Source organism: Vigna umbellata, chromosome 8 (genome assembly GCF_029865625.1).
Source record: "Vigna umbellata cultivar VRB3 chromosome 8, Vumbellata_1.0, whole genome shotgun sequence".
Lineage (NCBI taxonomy): Eukaryota > Viridiplantae > Streptophyta > Magnoliopsida > Fabales > Fabaceae > Vigna > Vigna umbellata.
In genome coordinates, this window is record NC_142172.1 from 40,388,108 (window position 1) to 40,413,773 (window position 25,666).

General features: G+C 31.7%; 1 protein-coding gene, 1 non-coding gene and 1 pseudogene across 2 annotated transcripts; 1 reads left to right on the forward strand and 2 right to left on the reverse strand.

The window, feature by feature from the left end:
• Positions 1-6,041: 6,041 nt before the first annotated feature.
• LOC124849185 (sucrose transport protein-like) lies at positions 6,042-9,034 on the reverse strand. Its single transcript, XM_047327075.2, has 4 exons — positions 7,712-9,034; positions 6,829-6,892; positions 6,698-6,741; positions 6,042-6,608 (listed from the first exon to the last, which is right to left on the reverse strand). The coding sequence occupies exons 1-4, from the start codon at positions 8,987-8,989 to the stop codon at positions 6,429-6,431; spliced, it is 1,566 nt and encodes a 521-aa protein (XP_047183031.1). The 5' UTR covers positions 8,990-9,034; the 3' UTR covers positions 6,042-6,428.
• Positions 9,035-14,180: 5,146 nt separating this feature from the next.
• On the reverse strand, positions 14,181-16,914 carry LOC148194674 (uncharacterized; annotated as a pseudogene).
• LOC148194675 (small nucleolar RNA R71) lies at positions 16,274-16,380 on the forward strand. Its single transcript, XR_015781811.1, has one exon. It is a non-coding gene; the product is annotated as a small nucleolar RNA R71 (small nucleolar RNA).
• Positions 16,915-25,666: the final 8,752 nt, after the last annotated feature.

The window sequence follows — 25,666 nt, forward strand, 5'->3', positions numbered from 1 at the left end:
TATTGTGATTTATTTTACAGTATTTGATCTTGACTCATGTAACCCCTGAGTGCGTGCGTTGTATTGTAAACAAAAGCTTGAAGATAAAAAAAAATGGTTCAAAGACATATTTTTATATTCAGACACATAATATAAAATATTTAGGTGTGTGAAAAAATATTTTTTTAAAAATAACAAGGGTTTGTTTTTTGGTTATGTTTTCCACTGAACACTCAGGATCTATTAATACTGTTTAATTGATGGTTTTGGAATACTTTTATTTTATTTAAATAAAATTGTTAATGGCCTCTTTTAAAAGATATATATTATTTATGCATAAAAAGGCTGTATTTATATCATTTTGCGGTGATTAAAGGTTGGGATTGCCACTATTTTTTAAAGTATTTTGAATTCCAATAATAATTTATGCATATATCTAATAACATGTTTTTTCTTCTTTTGTGCTGCTGTCATTTATTGTGTGATTTATATTTTTGTTCACGGTAAAGTTTGTCTCTTTTCTAAAGTTTAGGACTTCTTTTCTAGTATTAGGAGTCTATGAAATTCACTCTTTCTATACTTTTATTATAAGAATAAGTTTCAAATTTTAGAAAGTTTTCTTGCACAGGAACATGGATAACTTAGTGACCATAGATGTTTAATTTAAAAGTTAATTATGATTCCAGCTCATATTTCAATACAAAATTAAAATTTATTCATATATAAATAGTTGGTTTTTAACTTTAAAAATAAATAAATATAATTTTTTAATATAATAATGTTATTTTTTTAGATTTATTAAACTACATAACACATAAAATTTTTAACATAATTTAATTAAAAGGACTGTATCTATTAATTTTTAATATTTAAAAGTAAAAATATATTAAAATTTAGAATAAAAACAATTTCAATTTTGTGTTAAATATAAAATCTAAAAACATAACTAGTCCTTAATTTAACATATACTAGTAACATTGTATATTGTATTGATCCTAATTATTAAGATTAAAATTAATGACCACACCGAAAATATTGTCTATTTTGAGATTCTTAAAAAATACTTCAGCAGAAGAAAACAATAATATTTAAATTATCTTAGATTTAGATTTTTAAACTTAAAACTTATTATTAAAAAAATTATATTATTATAATATTTTTAATTTAATCATGATAAAAATATATATGAGTGAAAAGTTAGAAAATGAATTACATTTCTCGGGTGATAATTCAAGATATTTTTTTATGAATTAATGAAATCTTAGTTGTCTGACATGATAGAAAAATCTTTCTTAATGATAATTAAATCTAAACGTGTGTTTAACGTAAGTGTTATTATAAATGAATTTAATGTCGCAGAAGTTGAACATGAGAGAAAAACTATCACAATTCAAAAGATAGATAGAAATCATGAAAATATATCTTTTCTTACCCATTGTCATTTATATTTGAAATGTTTTGTCAAAAACATTATGTGAAGTAAATAATAAGTCATATGCGTTTGTTCTTTATCAAAAGAAAAAATAAAATAAATAAAACATTATTTAAATATTATGAAGAGTTAGTTAAGATTTTTAGGAAATTGAATCATAGTGATAAAGTAGGTATGAAGAGTCTTATGACGTGAAGTCATATCATAAAGTAGTTCAAATATTTACATGGATATATTTTTTTACTAAATTAGATAACAATTTTGAAAAAGAAAATGATGTATAATTTAAAAGAATATTATGTTTTGATATTGAGAGAGATATTCTTTTATGAACAAAATATTGAATATAAATACCATCTATGACTTCACAACTACATGACAATGAAGCAAACAAAGTAATAAACTCGGAAAAGAAAATAAAACTAACATAGGTGATTCCATACAAAATTTCTTTGAATCTAACAATATAGAGTACAATTTAAGTTGATTTCGGATGCTATATATTCAATGTATTCAATATCAAATTTTGGAATCAATAAATCAAATGTATTAAAGTGTTAAAAATGAAATTGCAAAGAATTATAATTTCAAGAAAACATTAAAAAAAATATTAAATAATAATCAATTACAAAAATAAAAAAGTAAATAGTCGTGACTAATTACTTTTATCTTTAAAATTGACTATTATTTAATAATTTTCCTACAATAAAATTAAAGTGCAAAAATATTAAAAAAAACTTAAATTGCAAGAATAATAAAGAAAGTGCTAAAAATGTAAACAGATGAATCATAAATTCAATAACAAAACAATCTAAAAGTTTATAATTTTGATATTGTGAGTTGATCCTCAAATAATTGTAAAAATGTGAATGTTGTAATAAAACAAAACATATGAAAAATCAAAAACTAAAATAAAAAGAAAAGATAGAAGAAAGATAAAAGAAATAAACTAAAATTTCAAAATTTTGCAAATATTTTTTTGCCTATACAGTTTTTAATACATTAAAGGTCTTATATTACATTTGAAACTTAAAGTTAATTCTAGACTTAATATAAATTCTAATCAAATTCTTAAACCCAATTATAAAAGGTAAGTTACTGTAAGAAAATGTCTAATCCTTAATATTGTATTTACAAATTCTTAACACATCTATTTCAATTTTTAAAATTCATAAAAAATAACATAATAGTCCAAATGCAACAAATGACATATCAAAGTTAAGTGTGTTGCTTCCTCCACCACCACAGCCTTCTCCCTCCACCTCCCCTTTACTATTTTGCCCCTCAGTAAAATTTTATTTTTAGAATTATTGTTTTTTAATTTTACTCATTTATAACATATTTCATTGATAACCTACGTAGTTCCTTGTATGAGTAAAATATTTTTCTGCAAAGCTCAGTGATCGTGAAAAGAATTATCAAGCAATCTTCCTCTTGCTTTCGGTGCAGTACGTGGTGCAGTGCGTTTGTGGTGTAATGTGCTTGTCGTGGTTCCTCTCCAGGTACGTAGTCATAATCCTTCCAATAATCCTAAACCTTAAACCCTAAACCCTTCCAATAATCCTTCCAATAATCTTTCCAATAATCCTTTAACCCTAAAACGTAAAATGAAAACGAAGCACGGATGACATCCTTCAACGGATGTCAACATCCGTTTAAGGCAAAACGGATGTCGACATCCGTTTCGCCTTAAACGGATGTTGACATCCGTTGAAGGATGTCATCCGTTTAAACTTTGTTTTAATTTTATGTTTGTTATTATTTTATTAGATATTTTAATATTTTGATTTATTATTTTTGAATATCTTTTTAATGTATTTTAATAATGTATATTTATATTAGTTTATATTTAAATATTAAAATAATAAAATAATAAAAATAAAAAATTTTAACTTTAAGGATATAATTGGAATTAAAGATAATTGAGGAGGTAGAGGGAGAAGGCTCTGGAGGTGGAGGGAGCAACACCCCAAAGTTAATATGGTTCGAAATTCAATCACGATAAAACAACAGGCCCAAGAAGAATGTGAGGTAAGAAATGTAACTCATGCTAGGCAGTTTCTTCTGTACCTCCATATACTTTTTCCCCGCAACCCCATTTTAAAGAAATTTCTCATTTTGCCTTATTTTTAAATTATGTAGTTGAAAAATTTTTAAAATTAACTTTTAAATTGTATAATCTGAAAATCTTTCGTATTATACAATTTGAAAATAAAAAAAATAACTTTTATAGCAATCCGGAAGTTAATAATAACTTCCAATTTATGCAATAAAAAAAATCCAAAAATAAATCTTTTGAATGGTACAATTCGAAAGTCATTTTACTTCTACCATAACAAATTATTCAAGCTGAAAGTTTTTTCTTTTTCTTTTACCTATGAAAGGAATACTTCTTGAAAAAAAGAGGGGTGGAAGAAATTGAACAACAAAGAAGAGTTAAAAATGGAATCAGATGCTATTGTGGGGGTTCACCTTAATCTGGTAGTTCATTCACCATGCTTATATAAATAAAGTGTTGACAATCTACACTTTTGCAATTCAAAAAGACGAGACACCCAGAAGTTTCAAGACACATACATAGCAACTTCCTTTTCTGTGTGATCTGTTTTAGAACAATATATATATATATATATATATATATATATATATATATATATATATATATATATATATATATATATATATATTAGTTTTTCGTTTTTTGACTTTCATTTCTAAAAAACAAAAATATTTTTTAATAATTTTTTTACATTAATCTATGTGATAGTTTATGATTGATTTGTTTTAAATATACTCACCAATAAATAATAATACATAATTTATTATAAAAAAATTATTAAAAAAAGTTATTAAGTCACCGACAAAATATTAACTTTTTTACTTATTATCTATACTATATCACTTTTATGATTGAAATAAAATCACTATAGTGGTAACTTTTGGGACCACAACGTTGTCACGCTGGCTCTTTTGGCAGATGTGTGGTTGTAAACTGCACTATTTAAATGTTTGACATTGTGTGTAAGATCCTATTTAGACTTACAAACTAATTTATATTGTTTTATCTTCTACTTTTTATCTTTTCGGTACAAGTGTCAAATTCCAATATTATATCCATGGATATAGTTTAAAGTTATTAAATTATCGGACTGTGGTCAATGCCACGAAATCAACCAGAGTGAATGAGACTACTAAGCTGGTATTACATTTCAAAAGAGTTACAGAAGATGGTCAATTCTAACATGATATGTTAAACGAATTCGTAACTTGTTAATATAGTAAAAGAGACGATTATGAAAATAACAGCCACTAAAATGGATGTGAACTTGAGATTTTGAATTAAATTAGGATTGAAGGATGTAATACTAGTTTATTTTAAACTTAATTACCAAATTGAAGTAAGCTAAAAACGAAACTATTTATGGTTGGCATGTACATTCATTGAACAGAATTATTACCTTAATTTGGCAGAGAGCGTTAGTTTTCATAAAGCGTGCGTGAAGACAAGTATCATTAATTTTTCCAAGAGTCTATAACTTTTCATTTTCTTTAGGGTTTATAGTAGGGAGTTGAATCTCAAATCCTGTCATGGAACTGTTTTAACCGAAAAGGATAGACAAAAGGAGAAAACGTGAAGCAAACCAGGAGGGTGAAAAAATATCAATGGAGAAATTCTTGGATAAGTTTCATGCACTGGCTTCCTAGATTAAAGTAAAAAAATTTAAATTTCAATATTTGAACTTACAGTAAACAGTTAAAGTAAATTTGATTTATGGAATGCTGGAAAGTGATGATACGAAAGTTGGCCGAAGGTGTTATTTACTAATAGTTTTCCTATGTGACTTTGATAAACAGAAAGTGATGATAGAAAAAGATTTTACGCAAGTTGGAGTCCTTGAACTAACATCAATTACTATGTCGGAGTTGGAGAAATATTGGTTAATCTCTCTTGTTCTGTCAAGTTCAGGCATCATCACTGCCGTGAGATGGAAGTAGAAACCTTTATTTTCGGTCTTGCTTGGTTAACAATTTTTTTTATTCTCACCAATCATCACACCTAATTTAGAAACTCGATCGCTGCTGCTAGAACAAAATTAATGTGGTAGTGGTTGGTCCTTTGCTACGTCCCCCCAACTTAAAAACATGGAAGTGATTCTCATGCACTCCATGTTGTAATCAAAGTAATTTCGGGTGAGACAGCTAGACGTGTTCTCAAAATGCCAAAACCACAACATTTTGGAAAATAAGTATATTTGCAGACTAAGTTAGAATGTTTGCCTCCACGATTTATTTTTAGAAGCTTATCCCATATTTGGTAATCAAAGAAGCCTGCGAGTTAACCATTTCCAAATAAAATTTTATCCATGGCTAATTGAGATGGGCGAAATTAATTGCTGTAAAATAACAAGCTTAATTAACTGATATAGATCTTAAATTTTGAGCATTTTGTTTTAACTGTAAATCCAAAAAGTTTACAAATTAGAGAAAGGGGAGTAAAGGAACGGATGGCAGAAATAATTGATAGTAAGTTGTACAGAAGCCATAAAATGGGTGCAGTGTTATTCATAAAATTTAAGGAAGAGAGAGAGAGAGAGAGAGATTGTAAGAGAAACAGAAGTGATCCATTGGGTTGTGATGGAGATAAGAGAGAATGTTATTATCATAGTAGTAGTAGTATACTAATGGGTGGAGAAGAAGAGAATGGAAAGTAAGTGGGGAAAGAGGAAAGTAGTGTAGCCCACATACATATATATATATGTATATATATGTTATTACTGGACTAACATCCATGCATGGTAACTGGAATCACTACATTCCCCTCACAACCCATATAAATTAGGACAGGGCTGCCTCCTGCTTCAACAGGGTTATGTACACCCACCTCAAGCTTTACAATTAAAATGACTGTTATTAGTCATTCATGCCAGTGGCAATTGTAGCATTTCTTGGGCTTCAAACAAACAAAAAAAAACGTGCGTGCTCCTTTTTGGACAAAAACACAAACATCATCAACTCATTAATGGAACCCTCCCCCTGCTGCGGTTGCAGTTTTCGCCAAATCCGGCGGTGGAGATGGCAGCAGGATCAGGGATAGAATGCCACTGGCCGCAGCCGCCACCGCACCCACCACGAACGCCGGCAAGTTACCGCCGCCAAATAGATCATCCCATGGTCCACTGATCACAGACACCACCATCTATACACATACACGTGGACGTGCTCAGTTAGTAACAGTAATAATTGACAACAGAATGGAGTAATTAGATGAAATGAATTAATTGTAACCTGTGGTATGACGATTGCAAGATTGAGGACTCCGAGAGATAACCCTGAAATTTGAATGCAACACAAGGCGTTAAACATGGACTGATTAGGCAGGCGTTGCTTAACTAGGTGGATTATGATTGTGGTCTTACCTTGTCCTGCCCCTGAGGTGGTGGAGAATATTGACGCCAGAGCAAAGGGTATGCTGTAAGTAATCTGAACACATGCACAAACAAAAATTGTTAGGTTCCCACTTTCAAATCTTTCACTCTTTCTTTTTCTAGCTTCTTCGTTATAAATCACTTTTCTCTTCCAACATAAAAATAATAGATAAATAAAGACAAGTAAAGAAGTTTCCTTGCTCAAAGAGTGTCACGGGAAAACTAGCTACGCTGCGTTTGCAAGTTACAACGCAATACCTAAATGCATTCAATGCAATCACGATGCATGAACAAGGGACCTCAAACTTTGGATAAAAATAAAAATACCAGTGCTTTTATAACCTTATTTTTTAAACTCTATCTATTTCTTTTCTTTTTAAACAGCACTTTCATGCCAAATTAATCTACTGGTTTGTAAGCAATAAAACCGGCCATCGCAATCAAAAAATACTTGAAAAGCCTTTGAGTATTGTCTTTTGCAGCTCAAAGAAAGAAAAGAGCCAAGTAAACAATTTTTATATCAGAGTAGAGTCCAAATAAATTTTAGAACAAAAGTTTTTGAAAAAAATTCATAGCCCTCGTTTTGTATTCACAAGGCGGGCCCCAGGGGTCTCCCACAAAAATATTTGAAAAAAAAACTCCTTCGTGCATGGCGAGATAACAACCCCCTTCTAAAATTTAAAAAAAATAAAATAAACAAAGAGAAGCAGGTAAAAAAAGTGTTTTAACCCTTCCTCGTGAATTTGCTGCAATGGGAAATTACTCCTACTTTATTCTCCCTGTCGTGAATAATTTTTACAACTTTTGAAAAAAAATTATTTAATTGAGTGAAGAAAAACGTGAGAGGAAGTGGAAGTTAGGTAATGAGGTTTACCGCGAGAGGGATTCCGAGGACGGAAAAGAGGGCCAACGCGCCGGCTTTGACGCCGGAGGGAGGAGGGAGGGGCTCGTGGATGCCGCCGGGGAGGTCAGTGTACTGGCGAGAATGCTGGGCCATCTTGGTGACCAAAACGGTCATGGCCAAACAGACAGCGAGAAGGAAGTTGACAATTCCCCAGAGCCTCTTGACGCCCCCGACTCCACGCGCGAGGACATCGACGCCCAAGGAAGTGGCTCCGAGGACCAGAGAGTTCAACATGAGACCTAACGCACCGGCGCGCACGCCTCTATCGTAGGCCTTTCCTTCTCCGACGGTTCCACCGTAGACCTCATGGCCCATCCAGTCGGTGTCGAAGAGAAGGAAGGGGAACCACGCAATCCAGTTGAGACACGTCACCAAGAGAAGGATCCACATGGGACGCTTCAGTTCCCGAAACGCACCGAATAACTGCCCAAAACAGGGCATGCCCCCGTGGGACCCATCTTCTTCCGCAACGCTCGCGGTGCTTTTTTCCGACGGCACCGTGTTCTCCTTCACGTAAATGAGGGCGATGGTGGCCAGACTGAGGAGGAGCGCTATGGATAGGAAGAAGCAGCTTTTCAGATTGGCGCAGTAGACGTCGCAGGCTTTAGTTTTGGTGAAGGGGAAGACGTGGTGGAGGCCGCTGTAGGACCCCGCGGCGTACCCCAGGACGTTGCCCACGGCCATGAAGAAGGAGAAGAAGGCGTTTGCGTTGCGCGTCTTGCGGTGGTCGCCGGCGGAGAGGTCGGCGAGGAGGGCACGGCAGGGGCCCTGGAGCATGTTATTGGCCACGTCCAGGATCCAGAAGCCAACGACGAAGATGGCGATGGCGCGTGGGCGGGTTTTCTTGGCGAGGGAGTCGCCGAAAATGTGGCCGAGGTCGGCAGCGTAGCCTATGAGAAAGACGGCGATGGCAACGGCCAGAGCTCCGGCGGCGATGAAGGGGCGACGGCGGCCGAAGCGGGAAGTGCAGCGGTCGCTGTGGTAGCCGACGATGGGCTGGACCAGCATGCCGGAGATTGGGCCGCAGAGCCAGATGAATGAGGCCCAAGTGTGGGGAATTCCCAAGAGCTGGACGTATGGGGTGAGGAGGGAGAGCTGAAGGGCCCAGCCGAACTGCACCCCTGCGGCAATGGATGCGACAACCATGATCTTCCGGAGAGGACTGGGCTCCGGCGGCGGAGCCTCCATGTGGAGGGAGGAAGGCTTGGGGAGATTGTTGTGGTGTTTGGTGGCAGAGAGAGAGTCCATGTTGGAAGAGAGTGTGTGTTGTTTAGTTTTGTGATGTGTGGTTTGCGAGAGTGTCGAGGGGTTTTATAATTGAGGGAGAGGGGAGTTGCATGTAATATAACGGAGAATCTGCTGGCTTTGAAATTCGATAACTCTATCTGTGTTACCGTTTCTGGATGGATATGGTAATTACAACCCTGTTGCCTTATCCGTTTGGTTAAAAGTAAAAACATAACTCACGCTTTTCTTTTATCTTATCTTTTTTTAAATTTAATATTTCAAAGATTATTTTCTATTTAGCAGTTATTTTGAAGTTAAACACAATACTAATTTTTTTATCATCCACTCGTCTTTAACTAGTTTATATATATATATATTTTGTTATTATGGACTCATACTCGGTAAAGGTGTACAAGAGTCGACCGATCGATAATACCTCTCAGATCAATGTACCGATCGGTAAAATCAGCTCGACTGATGGTACCTCTCAAGTTAATGAACCAATCCGTAAAATCAGCCGTTAAGGTAATTAATAATAATAATTGTTGGAAAGTTAATAAAAATAATTGTTATTTATTGACAATTAATATTGTCAATGAGTCAGATGATAAACTCATTATAATTTATAAATATTTGTCTGAAAAATGATACATGTAGCTTGAACTTGAATTGAAACTTTGAACTGAAACTTTGAGCTCTATAACATATATTTTGTACGGAAGTCACATATATTTAATATATATTCAATGCTAGTGGACAGAGTTAGCAAAGTCAACTCCACATTCAAACACTGTATATACTGATAGTTTGTTGTAAACCGTATAAACAAAAATTGGTGGGTTTTACAGCTTGAAGATAACAAAATTATGGTGTAATTAATATATGTGATCTAGGATTAATATTTGAGCAAATTAGGTGCGCGTATAATCAATGCTTCATGTCTAATTAAGTTGATCAGAACAAAACATAAATCATATACCTCTAAACTGAAAGCCAAGTTAGATTGAGTGTCAATTATTATACTAGTATAAAATATTGCACACATATATTAATAATGCTACAAATTCCAACATGTATAAACTAAGATTTGATACAGAAAACTAGATAGTAGCATTTCTACCTATTTATAACCACAACAAAATAATATAAGTTGTGTTCCCACATGATTATCTTTTATTGTTGGATAGAAGTTGTAAATCCTAGGAAATTATATCTAGTTTAGGATACTGATACCTATAAAAAACTGTTAAGTTCCCTCTCTTCTCAATCACAAATGGATGAAGGATGTTAGGAACTTTGGATTACCAAGGTCCTAGAGAACCGAATCATGTAATTCATCGTAAACAATGATTTCATAATCCATAACACTAATAAATAAAGTTTAGAACGGTTTCAAATCAAGTAACTGATAACGGTTAAAGTGCATGCGTCTTAATTTTTTCTTTTAACTTTTCATAAAATAAATCAGATAAAGAAAAAAAAAAGGGTTCCTCACTTTCTCATATTTTGTAGGAAATCTAAAAAAAGAATCAGATTCGAAAAAGTAAAAGAAAAAAAAAATTGAAAGCTTTGGTATGGAAAGTTGATCTTAAACCACCGACACCCTTTGACTGGTGGACCCAGCAACCGTTTACGATGAAGAAACTGTGCCAAACACGACGACGACGTATTAGTGCGATGGCGTCATCCTTCCTTCAAAATAAGAGTTTCATATTTCATACACTTTTTTTAAAAAGATAATATTCTCCGCGTATTATATATAACGATAATGATTACATAGAGATAGAAAAGAAAGAAAAATCAGAATTGAGTTTGTCATAAAATTGAATATAAATCCATTTTCTCTGCGTTTAGATTCTTGTTCTTAATTTTACTACATTGACACGTAGTTTGCTGAGAATAAATTGAAGAGGAAAGAAGATTATGAGAAAGTCGTAGTTTGATGGCGTAGGAGCATTAACAAGAATACTCGACGAAAGATTTTGGAAGATAACGTTAGTATCGAAGAAAGAAGAAGATGGATTTGTATACTCGAGGAAGAGTTTATGAAAGCTTTTATTGAAATATTGTAGAGTGTGCACAATAAATGTATTTGATGTTGTTGAATGGTGAGAAGTAATAACAATAAGTAAGGGTCATTGACTTGGTGCAGTGCATTTAATTTTGATTGCATGCAGAATGCACATTGAATTTGGGTTACCTCTTTGGTAACATGAGCATCAGATATCAGATAATGCCTTGGTAATGGGACCTCTAAGTTTTAATGTGTGATCATCCATAGCTGAGTCCTGTCAATTCGACCACTGGTTTAGTGATTTATTAGATCCTACTTATTTAATATTAAATTTTAACTTTAATTTATTAATTAAATAGATTAAGTTTGGAGGCATGACAAAATCTGCTAGGGATGTCAGTTAGCCGGTTTCATTTTGCCTCGTCTCGCATTAATCCGCCACAACGGCTTCAGTCATACGTCTTCCTTAAGTTTATGGTTTAGTTTTTTTACTACATTTTTCTGGGTCATCTCCATAATAAATTTTTTATTTTCTAAATTTTTTATTTTCTAAATTTTTTATTTTTATTTAATTAAATTAGTAAGATAATAAATTTTATAAGTTTATTTTTTTAAATAAATTATATTTATAGTTTCATAACTTTTATTTTTTAAATATAATTCTGTTAGATACATATATCTAAAATAATTATAAAAATTAAATTTTAAATAACTTAATAAAATTGATAATAAATAAAAGATTCTAAAAGTAAACTTAATTGATGAAAATTAAGAATTAGTAAAAAAAATACTATTGAAAGCAAACTTAACTAATGACGAATACACATAATAATTATATCTCAGGTCACATGATAAACTATGAACACATTTTTTTAGACAAATTCACATATGGTTCATTCCATCCCGTCTCATTTGTTGGTTCGTATAAACTACGAGTTATGTGGAACGAACCTAAACAAAATAATAAGATAAAATACTTAATCTATATAGTACTTTTTTCTTATCGATTACAAACTAATCTACATGACTCGCTTTACATTATTATTCCTATAATATATTATTGGTTATATGTTTATTTATTTACATGACAAAAAAAAGTATATATTTTAGAATTTCATATGTGATATTTTTAATTTAAAAATATCTTATTATAAATAAAATAAATATTCAAGATAAAAAAAATATGAATAAAGTAGTCTTTATTATTAAGTTTATAGTTCATGATAAGTTCTATTTAGTCTCTTAACTTACTATTACACTCTTTAAATTTTAGATTATTAGTCTACTTAAATTTGTTGTGAAAAAAAAAGCCATGTAATGCACTAAATTCAGCTTTCAAAATAAGTTAATTGTAAAAACAAAAAACATTTCTCATATACTATCATCTCATTTATATAAAGTTCAGTTTGATTTACTCTCATCCCTACTCGTCTTTTCTTAATAAAAAAAGATATAGGCAAAGTGAAGATAAATGAAAAGCAAAAATAAATAGGTAAAGATGACTATTAAAAATATTGTTCACCAATATTAGTAAAAAGTATTGGTGTGCACATAGTGCATTAACAAATCAAAGAACAAGAAAAAAAAACACAATATTAAAAAACCACGTTAATAAATGACATGAATTAATAATAGACAAAATAAAATAATTATAGATAATAGTCTCATTTATTAAACAAATAACACACAAAGATACTTTATTATAACGTTAGCCACAATAAGTATAACTACTTGTATATAAAATTACAAAAACAATTAAATATTAGTTAAAGATAAAAAAAGGGGCTACAACTATAATAGAATATTTAAAATGAGGACTGCTCGAAGATGATATACAATTGAATCATTATATATTTAATTTGTACTATGAAATGCACCTACTAACATATATACATCTGTAACTACCAAACTAACACTACAACTCTGGAACTACAATAATATTTACAATTTAAATAACCAAATTCTTAATAGATAAATTACAAGGAGTATCAGTTGGTTTTATGATTAATGTAAAAGGAGTTAATTATAAAATCAAAAATTTTATTCTGCATGTTTTTTCTGTTATTATACTCACATTTGCAATGCAAAATTTTTATTAAATATTTTTCATTCCTAAGTGTGACGATTCTTCCCACTGGCCCATCCACTATGTAATTCCTTTTCTACGCTCTTCTTCTCTTGTGTGGCTTCTTCCCTTTACACCACGTCTTCCACCACCACCATCATTGTCCTTTATATATATATATATATATATATATATATATATATATATATATATAATATTATATTGTTAATCATATATCACACTATGTATATTTTCTTTTAGCATTGCAATCTATATTTCTCACTATAGACATTATGGATTTATGAAAAGGGATAATATAATGCAATTTTCAATAAGTTAGATTAATACTTCATTTAGTTTATTTTATTTGTTTTTAAAAACATAAATTGAATTTGGTTTGTTATTTTAAGTTTTAATTTTATTTCATTTGCTATTTTGAACTTTTAAATCTTCAAAGTAACTTATTGGGACCCTAAGTGCAATCACTGAATTGAGGTATGACACAAGACATTAAGGCAGATAATATTTGACATTGAAGTGTCCTGAAAAAGATTTTCTATTAGGTTCCTCACTTAGAAAACACTTACCTGTCAACTAAGCATGGGTCTTCCACTTGCCACACTCAGTCTCAAAGGAGTGTCTCTTCCCCAGTAACATATAGTCTCAAAGGGGTGTCAATTTATTCCTTCAATTTATTGTTTTGTTTTTGTTTTTGTTTTTTTTTTGTTTTTTTTTTATTTTTTTTTTATTTTTTTTATATATATAAACTTTGACAGACAATTCTCCAGTAACCAAGTGTAGTGAGTGTCACCATAGAAACCTAACAGAAAATATTTTCTATCTTTTCCCCAAATAGTATCTTCCATTAGTATCTTAGTGTCAAATCGCACTGTGTAGTGTGTGAAGTTCCCCAACAAGCAATCAGAAATCTATTCACAATGTGCTTAGAAAATATCATTGTTCAAAACATAGAACTCAAAGCTAAAATGATACATTTCCATATAAACGTTAAATGCACATGCAAATACAAAATGTAAGATGTCATACATACAAACACCCTAAGCCCACATATTTACAAAGTCCCCAATGTATGGAAAGTAAAAAAAAAATACAGGGGGTTAGAACTCACAAGATTAGTGATGACTAGAGTTGAGCTTGGTGAGAACTTCTTGTAAGAGTTGTTCCACCTTCTGCTGATGAAGAATTTGATTGTCCCTAAGTTGGATGAACTCCTGATAATGTAGGAGTTGTTGTGCTTCGAGTTCAGTAAGGGACTGCTGGATATGAGCATTAATGTCAACCGCTCTTTTTTTTTTTTTTTTTTTTTTGTTTTGGAAGAATAAATCAAGGAAATTTAGTTTCATCGGCACACTGTGATGCCATGAATGAGACACTGGTCCTCCATCTTCACTCTTGTGTAAATCTTCTATTCCTCTAGTGGAATTGAATATTGGCTCCAGCACTTCCAATTGATGAGCACACTTCACCACCTCTTCATTAATTTCTCTTTTCAACTCCTTTGCTTCCATTCCTGACAGTAGTGTTCTCTCTAATGGATTCTGCTTTACATGGAAATTTATCTCCTCCAACACAAGAGACTCAAGTATTTCAGCTTTGAAACAGTCCTCTCTGTCAAGTTTGTGCTTCACTGCTTCAGTCATAGAAAATGTGACTTTTTCATCTGCCACTCTTAACATCAATTGTCCTTGTTCTACATCTATCAATGCTCTTCCTGTTGCTAAGAATGGTCTTCCCAATATAATTGGGACTTTAGCATCTTCTTCCATGTCAAGAACCACAAAATCAGCTGGGAAATAGAATTTATCCACCTTCACTAGAACATCTTCCACAATTCCATAAGGATAAGTCATTGATCGGTCTGCCAATTGTAAAGTTATCATAGTGGGCTTTACTTCACCAATACCCAGCCTTTTAAAAATGGACAAAGGCATCAAATTGATACTTGCTCCAAGGTCACATAATGCTTTACCCACAGTTATGTTTCCAATCTCACATGGAATGACAAAGCTTCCTGGGTCTTTCAACTTTGGAGGCAATTTTTGTTGAATTATTGCACTGCACTCCTCTGTGAGCATAATTGTTTCATCTTCTTGAAGCTTCCTTTTCTTTAACAGCAAGTCTTTCATGAATTTAGCATAACTTGGCATTTGCTCTAATGCTTCGGCAAATGGAATATTAATGTGGAGCTTCTTAAAAACATCAAGAAATCTTGCAAATTGCTTGGCTTGTTCTTGCTTCTTCAACCTTTGAGGGAATGGAATTGTAGGGACATACTCACGCATCTTTTTCTCACTCTCTTGATTTTTTTCTCCCTCTTCCTTCTCCTCACATTTTCTCTCAATTTCTTTTTCAACACTCTCTTCTACTATTTCATCAACTCTTTTCTTTTTCTCTCTCTCCATCTCACTCCTTTTTTCATTCTCTAACACTCTTCCACTCCTCAATTGAATTGCCTTGCATTGTTCCCTTGGGTTTGGTATTGTGTCACTAGGGAATGTGCCAGGAGATCTCTCTGAGAGTTGTCTTGAAAGTTGTCCAATCTGGTTCTCCAAATTTCTGATTGAAGCTTCCTGGTTCTTGAAATTAGTCCTTGTCTCATTCATGAAATTTGAAGTCTGGTCCACAAAGGTAGAAGTTTGCATTGTTAACTTCTCTAATGCATTTTCCAACGTAGACATCTTGTTCCCTTGATTGCTGGGTTGAGCTTGATATTGATATGGAGGCCTTGGCAGGTTAGATTGGATTGGATTACTCCAAGGTCTAGGTTGTTGGGGCCTCCAATTTGCATTAAAGTTGGTAGAAAATTGATTTTGTTGTTGTCCCACTGCATTTACTTGTACCTCTTGGTGAGTGGCCTGACATTCACCATTTTGATGCATTCCTTCGCAAAAATCACACCCTGGAGATCTTGTATTCACATTATTTGCTTGCATATTTCCCAACTTCTGAGTCAAATCAGTGATCTGTTGTGTTAATAACTTGTTTTGGCTAGGATAGCATCCAAAGTATTAACCTCCAACACTCCAGCTTTCTATTTTGACGATCAAACTGCATATTCACTGTGTTGTTTGCCATTAATTCAAGAGTCTCCAAAGCTTCCTCTGGTGTTTTCAGATTAAATGATCCTCCACTTGCTGCATCCAAAATTGCCTTAAAAGATGGTGAAAGACCATTATAGAAAATCTGCACTTGCAACCATTCCGGTAGAGCATGATGTGGACATTTCCTCATTAGTTCCTTATATCTTTCCCATGCCTCATATAAGGATTCATTGTCTTGCTGCACGAAGGAGGTGATCTCATTCCTCATTTTCGCTGATTTGGAAGGAGGGAAGTATTTGATTACAAATTTTGTAGCCATATCCTCCCATGTAGAAATACTTCCTTGAGGTAGTGATTGAAGCCAGCTTTTAGCTTTATCCCGTAGTGAAAACGGAAAAAGCCTCAAACGAATTGCATCATCTGAAACTCCATTATACTTCAAAGTATCACAGATTGCCAGAAAATTCTCCAGGTGAGAATTAGGATCTTCTGAAACTGCACCTCCAAATTGATTCTGTTGAATGACTTGTAACAAGGCAGGCTTGATTTCAAAATTATTGGCTTGAATAGGAGGTCTCACAATGCTTCCTTGATAACCATTAGGATCTGGCATAGAATAATCACGTATAGTCTTTCTCGGATTTTGTTCTTCTGCCATTGTTGATGTCTCCTCTTCTTGCTCAATTCGTCTCTGTTCCTTTCTTCTTTCTCGCTTTCTTCTTCTTGCACTACTTCTGTTGCTTCGTGCTGTGCGTTCAATTTCTGAATCAAAAAGTAGATCTTCCGGAGCAACAGTACCTCGCATAAACAACTTAAAGACACAAAAACACTGCACAAAAATTATACGTTACTAAAAACAAATAACAACTCAAATCTTAAGCTAATTAGATCACTAATATCAACTAAAATCAATCCCCGGCAACGGCGCCAGAAACTTGATGTACGTTTGGCAAGTGTACCAATCGTAATTGTAGTAACAAAATATCGTCCTCTGGGATTGAATGAGTTGAGTACTAGTTTACTAATTTACTTAATTTTAAGCAACAAAGATTGTCAAGTAGAATGATGAACATAAACAAGTGATGGAAATTCAAATAGTATAAACAATGTTAGAGAATTGATTTCATACCTTTTCATATAATTTCCTCCCCTTTTCAATCGATGTGTAAATTATAATTATCCACTTGAGTTTATTTAGAGCTTGTTTACCCCTAATCCCTTAGTAGGCAAACGTATCCCTTGAATTTGAATCCCCAATCCCTTAGGCCAATTACAAATTCAACAAGATCATGAAGAACAATCATATCTCAATTCAAACTAACTAGTCCTGCCCAATTTCCCAATTGAGACAGCATCTAATCTGTTCTATTTATAAACGCAAGCAATTCCCAATCTCCCAACTGTGAAACTGCTCATAGAATAGACATTAAAACATAAATAGAACACTGGGATAATTATAATGAACTTAACATCAATTGAAAAAGGTTCAGAAAATATAATCCAAAGCACTACATCAATCCACTAACAAAATGGAAAATTAGTTCTGCATAATGTAAGAGAAATCCTAAAAGCAAAAGTCTCAAAAAGCTACAGAAGAAGACGAAGCAGCCAGAAGTCCTCTGTTGTGCGTGAATTCCCCCTTTTTGTCTCACCCTTCCACGTGTTTTCATCCTCCCCCATCATTTCCACAAATTCCTCTTTTTTAGGAGAGTGGTTTTCCTTTTCCCTAACTTCCTCCAATTTTTCTTTAATTTAATCTCTTTAAATCAGTCATAAAAGAGATCACTAACTGCTCAATAACTGCTCCTGGAAACTTTCACAGCCCATGGAAAATTCCCCACTCTGCTTGTGTTCTTCTTGCTTTAATTTGTTTTCTTTCGTGAATCCACAGATTACTCGTGTCTATTATTGAAGGAAGAAAATTAACTAAAATGGAAAAGTGATTTTTTTTACCCTAGTTGCTATGAATCAAAGTAAAATAGTCTTTCATTTTTATGCTGTCTAGATTAGTAATACAACTCATGTAAAATAGTGTTTTCTATGACAGTGATTCTTATTATTATTTGAAAGTGAATGGATCGCTCACAGACAAACTTGCATCCATAAAAAAACGAGATCTTATTCTAGTTAATTTTGTTATTATTGAGAGTTGCTAGGGTGGTAGATTTAGTTACACTCCAATGTAAACTTTTTAGTTCAAATCTTAAATATTAACATATTATAAAGTAATATAAAAAAAATTCATCCTAAATTCATATAAAAAGTTTACTTTTGTTTATAAAAATGGCACAGATAATTTATTTACAGAAAGATTGTCTAAAACTTATTAGGTTATGTGATACGAGAGAGAGAATCCTAATAACATCCGAGTTTAATTTATAAAAGATTAACATTAGTTTCAATATAAAATCTTAAAATAATGTGTTTATAATTTTTTTTATCTCAATGTTTAAATTTTTTACATTTATTTATTATAAGACTTTAAATTATACTTGAATGTTCAATAAAATTAAACAATTTTTTTCTTGAACAAATTTGATGATATAAAAACTAATACTGCTGCCTGGCATGATCACATTCGGGCAAACAAGAACAGCTCATGGTAGCACTAAGTGACAAGAGAATAAGAGTTATAGGAACTCATGGTTTACACCCACTATATAGAATGAAACTCTCAAGAATTAATGGACTCGTTAAGCAGACATGAAATAGATTACCCAACCAAAACATCAGACCTACAATACGGAGTACATTTATGTAAATAAATCGAATTCAGACATTTACATTCCCCTACACGTGATTATGTAAAGAGAAACTATCAGAATTTGCGTCAGTTTAAACTATGATTCTGACAGTTCACAGAGTACTGCTTGTATTCAAAATAAATATGTATGACTGACAAATCTTTCTTTAGTTCAATATTCGTACAAAGTTATAGACAACAAAGTTCTCACTGAATTTCATATTGAAGATGAAAATAATTTTATTTTAATTAGTTTATGCGAATAAGGAATGAATGGATATTATATTGCGACGGAATTATGTATGACATGTGGTGGCATTATGAAATGAGAATTTGAACAATGATGAAGCTGATGATTGCGAGAAGAATATATGGCTACAAGAGAAGGGAGAATGGGGTGGAGGGAAACAACCATGATTAGGTTTAAGGTAGCTGATGAGTGTCGCAAACATTATGATATTGATGTTGGAATTAGCGGTGTCATATTCCACCAAGCAGCCTTTATTTTATATTTCCTCTTCGTATTTTCACGTTAACAACACTTAGAATACAAGTGAAAAAGATGTCAGTCTTTTCGAATTAAAATAAGGAAACTCAATACAAACTACAGCATGTTTGGTTAACGTTTTTGTTTTCACCGTACGTAAACCGAAACATCACCCTTCTCGATGCATGACACATGCACCATTCCTTTGTTGAGACACAGTACTGAATTAACTTTGCTTATGATTTTAAAAAGAAAAGTTTCTTAGATTGGATATTTTGGAACAGTAATTATAGTGTTGATTTTGTGATGTGCACTATATGAAGCCGAGAAAGAGCCAAATGGAAAGAACTGGAAGACACAGGAGTCGAAACGAAACATAACCTAACTGTTAATGGGGACCAGCTAGCTAGGGAAGCCATGCGAGGTCAATATTAGAGAGATACAAGGGTAGTGCTTGTGACCCATTGTGAAAGGACGTGCCTTTTCTAGTTGATCTAATTATTCAGAATTGGCATGTGTGTTGACTAGAGAAAACCCTTGTCTGAAGTGGGACAAAGTGCAACGCAAACACAAATCCGATTCTCTATTTCTCTTTCACTTCACAGTGTTAACTATTTTTCATTTGGGACCATTTTTATCATGTTGTAATTCACTTCTGGACGTAATTAATTATTAATCACCTAATTTGTTTTCAAAACAGAACATACTTTAATATTTTTCATAAGAAAAACAAAGAAGCATCCATTCTGACAGTGAGGAATACATAGATAGGACAAATGAAGTTAATTTAAGTAAACCCATAATTCAAAAAAAGGAATTAAGAAAGTGGAAGAAGAATATGTATGTTAAATAAACTACCGCAGAATCCAGCGCTTTATGCGAAATGATAAGGTTTTAGTCATGTTAGTGGAAATACCAAAAGTGAAATGACATAAAAATATTAAAGACAATAGATCCCGGGAGAGAAGAACTTAATTCACATTCTTTCAGGCTTTTAATGTTCTCCATTCCACATCGATCCGTTTCATTGTTCTACCTATTCCATACACAAATTTTCACTCCTTCTAAAAATCTTTCTTTCTGTTTTCTTCACTGTTTTCACCTTTGTATCGGCATGCATTTCATCATGCGCCAAACCATTATATTCGCATTAGAATTCAAGCCACAGATATATTTAAAAAAACTCTTTGTGCCACTCTTTTCTATCCACACAGGTAGATAAGATATGTTCTTTGCCATATAACTAAATATAAATATATATCCTCTATATATTGCTGCCACACCTCTCGGTTCCCATTAAAATTTATAGAATATTTTTTCGTGGTCACACCATCGGCTATTTCTTAGATTTCTATTTCGTTACAATGTGCAGAATGACTCAAAAGAACGAAATAGATTAGAGAGGGAAATATCTATAAATTCTCAATCTTTTCGGTACTCAATTAATGTTCTATTTGACCTTTTCTGTCTGTACCTCTGCCATTGCAATTACTTGTATCCCATTAAGTGCATATTTTGATCTGACTTTTCACCTCATACACGCATTTATAGTATCTAATTCGAAGCTAAAAGAGAAAACAGATTATTCTGACAGTATAATTTTAGATCAAGTTACCCTTTTGTTGGGTCATGATTGGTGCTAATCAAGTGATCCTAAATAGTAGCAATAGCAGCATTTGAAGTAAACTATAGGAACCTACTGTTACCTTAACCTGTTATTATGCATGTGTCCTCCTTTTGAAAGTTGTATCTTTTATAATAATAATAACCATCTACATATGGCTTAACAAGGTGTTTTCAATATTCTTTTGAGATAGAAGAATATCGGTACATTGTTGTTAAAAACAAATGCAGTGTGGACAAATAAGCAAAGACTTTAGCCGTATCCGTCACGGGTGTTTACCTTCCAATTCCATTTTGTAACAGCAACCTCGAGCCACGAGAACAAATCTCAGGTCCACAGTGCAAATTCTATGGAGCTTGATTCTCTCTGCCTGCAATGCTTTTCCATATACCAACTTAAGGTTTTCCTCTTGCACATACAATTATGCCCACCTTCACCTTTTCTTCCCCAATTTTGCTTCATCATTCTCTTTCAATGTGCTACAACTCTAAGCTGCTACACACACTTGCTTAATTAGATTTGCTTCTTCTACACCTAAGGTTAATATACCCACTTTAACTCTTCGGATTAAGTTTCTAAACGATTTGTAAATAAGATTTGTATTTAGTTATATAATATAAATTTTATCTTATTTTTATTTTATATAAATTTTACAACAACTCGTATAATTAATATATATATATAGAGAGAATGTGAAATCAAATAATAAGTGATTTAATAATTATTTGATAATAATAATCAAATAATAATTATTGTTCAGATATATTTTAAATAATTTTTATATTATATTAAGAATTAAACTTTAAATTTAATTTAACTTTATAAATTTGTAAAATATTCTTTTATCCATTTATATATTATAAATTTATTCTTATTTTTAATTAATGTAAAATCTCTTATACTCCATGTCTAGTATTAAAAATTATAGTGAACATGAGTCTCATAATAAATAAAAATAAAAGTATTCAATCACATATAAATATATTGTTTTAAAGAATTCAGGATTGAATTGGGAATTTCTTTTCTTAATTTAGCTCAAGTAAATTATACTCTAAGTCCCAAAATCATAAAAAAAAAATTAAAATAAGATTTTCCAAACATGATTTTTATTTCATTAGTTCATGTATTTCTGTTGAAAAAAAATATACCAACAGAAAAAAAAAACATTTTATTTTTGTTTTTTCAATTTTTTCGATCATACATAACTTCTCTTCTCTCAGCGGGACCAATGGTACATAATGGTAATAATTGGAGTGATGGACCAAACACACCGTAGCAAGCAAAATAAATACGACATGTCTTTTGGCCTCTTTTTTTTGGCAGGATTGACTTTCCTTCCTTAAATTCTGTCACTTTATTAAATATTCAAACTATAATAGTAATTAATCATCAATTTGAAATGAGTATAGGTACATTAATGGAATCTAACAGCTTTTTAATAATCAGATAAATTATTTGTTTTTGTATAATTGTTACATTATTCTCTGTTTGATTGTTCATTTCCATCCGACCGCTAAACTAAAGTTGGCTGTTTATGAAGTTAATTTATAACATTTATTCATATTTTTGTAATGTAATCTCTGTTCCCTGACTTGCATGATGGCCATATAATAAAAAATTTTAATCATTCTCTAATATTATAATATCAATCATACTATAAAATAAAAAATACAAATATAAATAAGATAAAATAGTTATACATTAGTCTTAAAAAATATATTTATACTAAAATATAAAAAAAAAATCAGAGAAAGGAAAAGGGACAAGGCCTCCTTTTGTAAATAGCACCATCCTCTTGCACAGTAAATCAGTAGAATAGAACACACGTAAGGTCCGTCCTTGCTTGAAGAGGAAATGGTATAAATTTCAATCTCACATTAAGAGATAGTATCAATAGTTTATTTATAGATTCATGTCATATCTCATTAATATTATTATTCTGTCCCTCAAATCCTCACTAAAAAATCCACTGGTATACATTATAATAATAATGATAATATATATTTATTTATTTATTTTGCAAGGTAGATTGAGAGAGAAAATGGTGTGCTTGTGGATACAGATGTGATTAAAGAAACTATATCCCAGAAGGTCAGGGTCACCCAACATGGAGTCCTTTTCACTTTTTGGACAGAGAATACATGAATGAAGTAAGGCATATGTGCCCTAGTCAGGTTTTGGATAACGACAAATAAGAGTGACCCACTTCTGCAATATCAACAATAACTCCAACTTGTTGCCAGAAAATGACTCCTGCTCGATTCTATATTCTCTATGCAAAATTCCACTCATAATTCGCTTAAAACAAAATAATTAAGATGCTTCCTCACAATTTTAAATAATCTTTAATATTCTTTCTCTTATTTATTCCTAATATACCATTCACAAATAATATATATCTTCCTCCATAATGGACATTACTTTTTAAGATAAATTAGTAAACTCAATCATTAATAAAAATATGGATAGTACATATATATATAAATTTGAAATGTCTTCAAATGTTTAATCTTCTTATCAATCATTCAAATTACTTTTTATTCATTTATACGTTTGTTTTAGATGTGTCACATCCCCTTTTCACATCAATTAAAAAAAAACTTTTTTCCATATGCATAAAATTAGACCATTGAATTAAAATGAACAGCAGTTATAACCAGTCGTTAATTTCTACTTTGAAACACAGCAAACAATGGAATTGGAGAATTTGGGTCATCACCAAGTAAGAAATCTCACTGAGTCAATCTTATTCCTTTTGAACTTTTTACAAGTTTTGTGTAATAAATGATAAGTTAGGAAAATGTGCATGAAATTTGAGAAAGTTGGTGGGAATTTACGTTTTGTTTTTAGGGTGAGTAATTAAATAGAAAAGGTTGTAACTGGTGAAGGTGTTAGGGTTGGGAAGGGGACTCCATATCTCACACATCAAAGCTTCAGAACTGTGTATTGGCATTTAGCAACGACACGACCAAATGACCAAATTCGATAACCTAATAACGTGTCATTTTGTAACCTAATCAACCCCGGAAAATAATTTGGAATCCAGAATTTAGTTATATTAGTTTAATTCCACAAATAGTTGTTGATTATTTAGGATCTCTTTATTTTTGACAATTACTAGTATATTTCTAAGGTACGTACGGCTACAGTATGTTGTCGCTAGATACTATATGCTAGATCTTGATGTACCGGATTTATAGACGATGTAATTAGTATTTTCGAAATCAATAAAAACTGTAAATATAAATAGGAAAGATAATGTACACTTGCTTGTTTAGTTGTTTTATATTAAAAACTAGGAGATTGATAAATTGATTTAATTCTGATAAATACTATTTTGTGTACGTGCTGGAATTAAAATTAATTAAAATTGACTTAAATGTATTTCAACAAATAATGTTTTAATGTAAATTTAAATAAAAGTATAGAACAAGGATCATAAACAATGCATAATAATTCAGAATTAAAGTGAAACATAATAAATATATAAGCAAAGGAAGAGATTATTAACTAAAACATGTATATAGTTATATATTTTTCCTATTATTTTTATATGGAAGTTACTTTTTTGTGAACTCTCCTCCTTGTATTCTATGTACTTATGTTCATTTAGACTTCATCATTTTATAGTGATTCTAGGAATTGACACATTATCACTGTGCTATTTATTTGAAACATTAATCAACTTGTGAATTAATAATTTTTGCAGAAAATTTGGTTTATTATCTTTGACGAATTCATCTTTCTTAAGTAATAACATTTTTTTCCATCTTAAAAATTGGAATATAAAACATTACTTGAAAAACTAAACTCAAATTCACTTAAAGAAACTACGTGCTGCTTTGTCACTCAATTGAGAATTAGGTTTAGGGTTTAAAGTTGATTTTACAGTATATTCGTCTAAAAGCATGCCGTTATACATATGCAGAGGGTTAATTTGCTGTGACATGTTTGAGATAGAAGAGGTGCACACACGTTAAGGTAATAATAAAAAAGTTAATTACTTTAACAATATGATTCTCACTTTTCGTTTATACGAGACAACAAAATCCCAATCCTACTAGAAATGATACGAGCACAATAATGTAACATTATTATATGTATATTTAACTTCAAATCAGAAGTTTTATATTTAAAAAATTAATATACAAGCACTAAAGTGATATTCTATCAATTAGTACTAATTATTCGCTAAGCACTTCCATAACTACAGCTTCATGTTCTAGAAGAAATTGACCTGCAAAACCAGACAAGAATGACATGAAGTCACATTTGCACTGAGAAGTTATGAGAAATCGTAATTAGGATCGAAGCTTCGTGGGACCAAAAGATAGACATTTTTGTTTCCCATAGAAAAGTGTGGAAAAGGAAGAAAAAAAGGAAAGTTAAAAAAAAGAAAAAGAAAAAATCAAAACTTTGGTTTGAAATTGATGGCTCCTATACATAAACTTTTGAGTAGGCTCACACGTGGCGCGAGTGCCAACATCAAAAAAGCTCATATAGAAGCTTGAGTGTGTTCATGAATATGAATTGTGGTGACCGGATCACTCACGTGTTACAAAATCACTGGTTTTAATAATTGCTATATATTAACATAAATAATAGTTATTACTTAACTATATAAAGGTGGTTGGTGGGTGCAATTAGGCACACCCAATTAGCTTTTCACTATAAAAATTAATTTGAACTATTGTTTGAATATT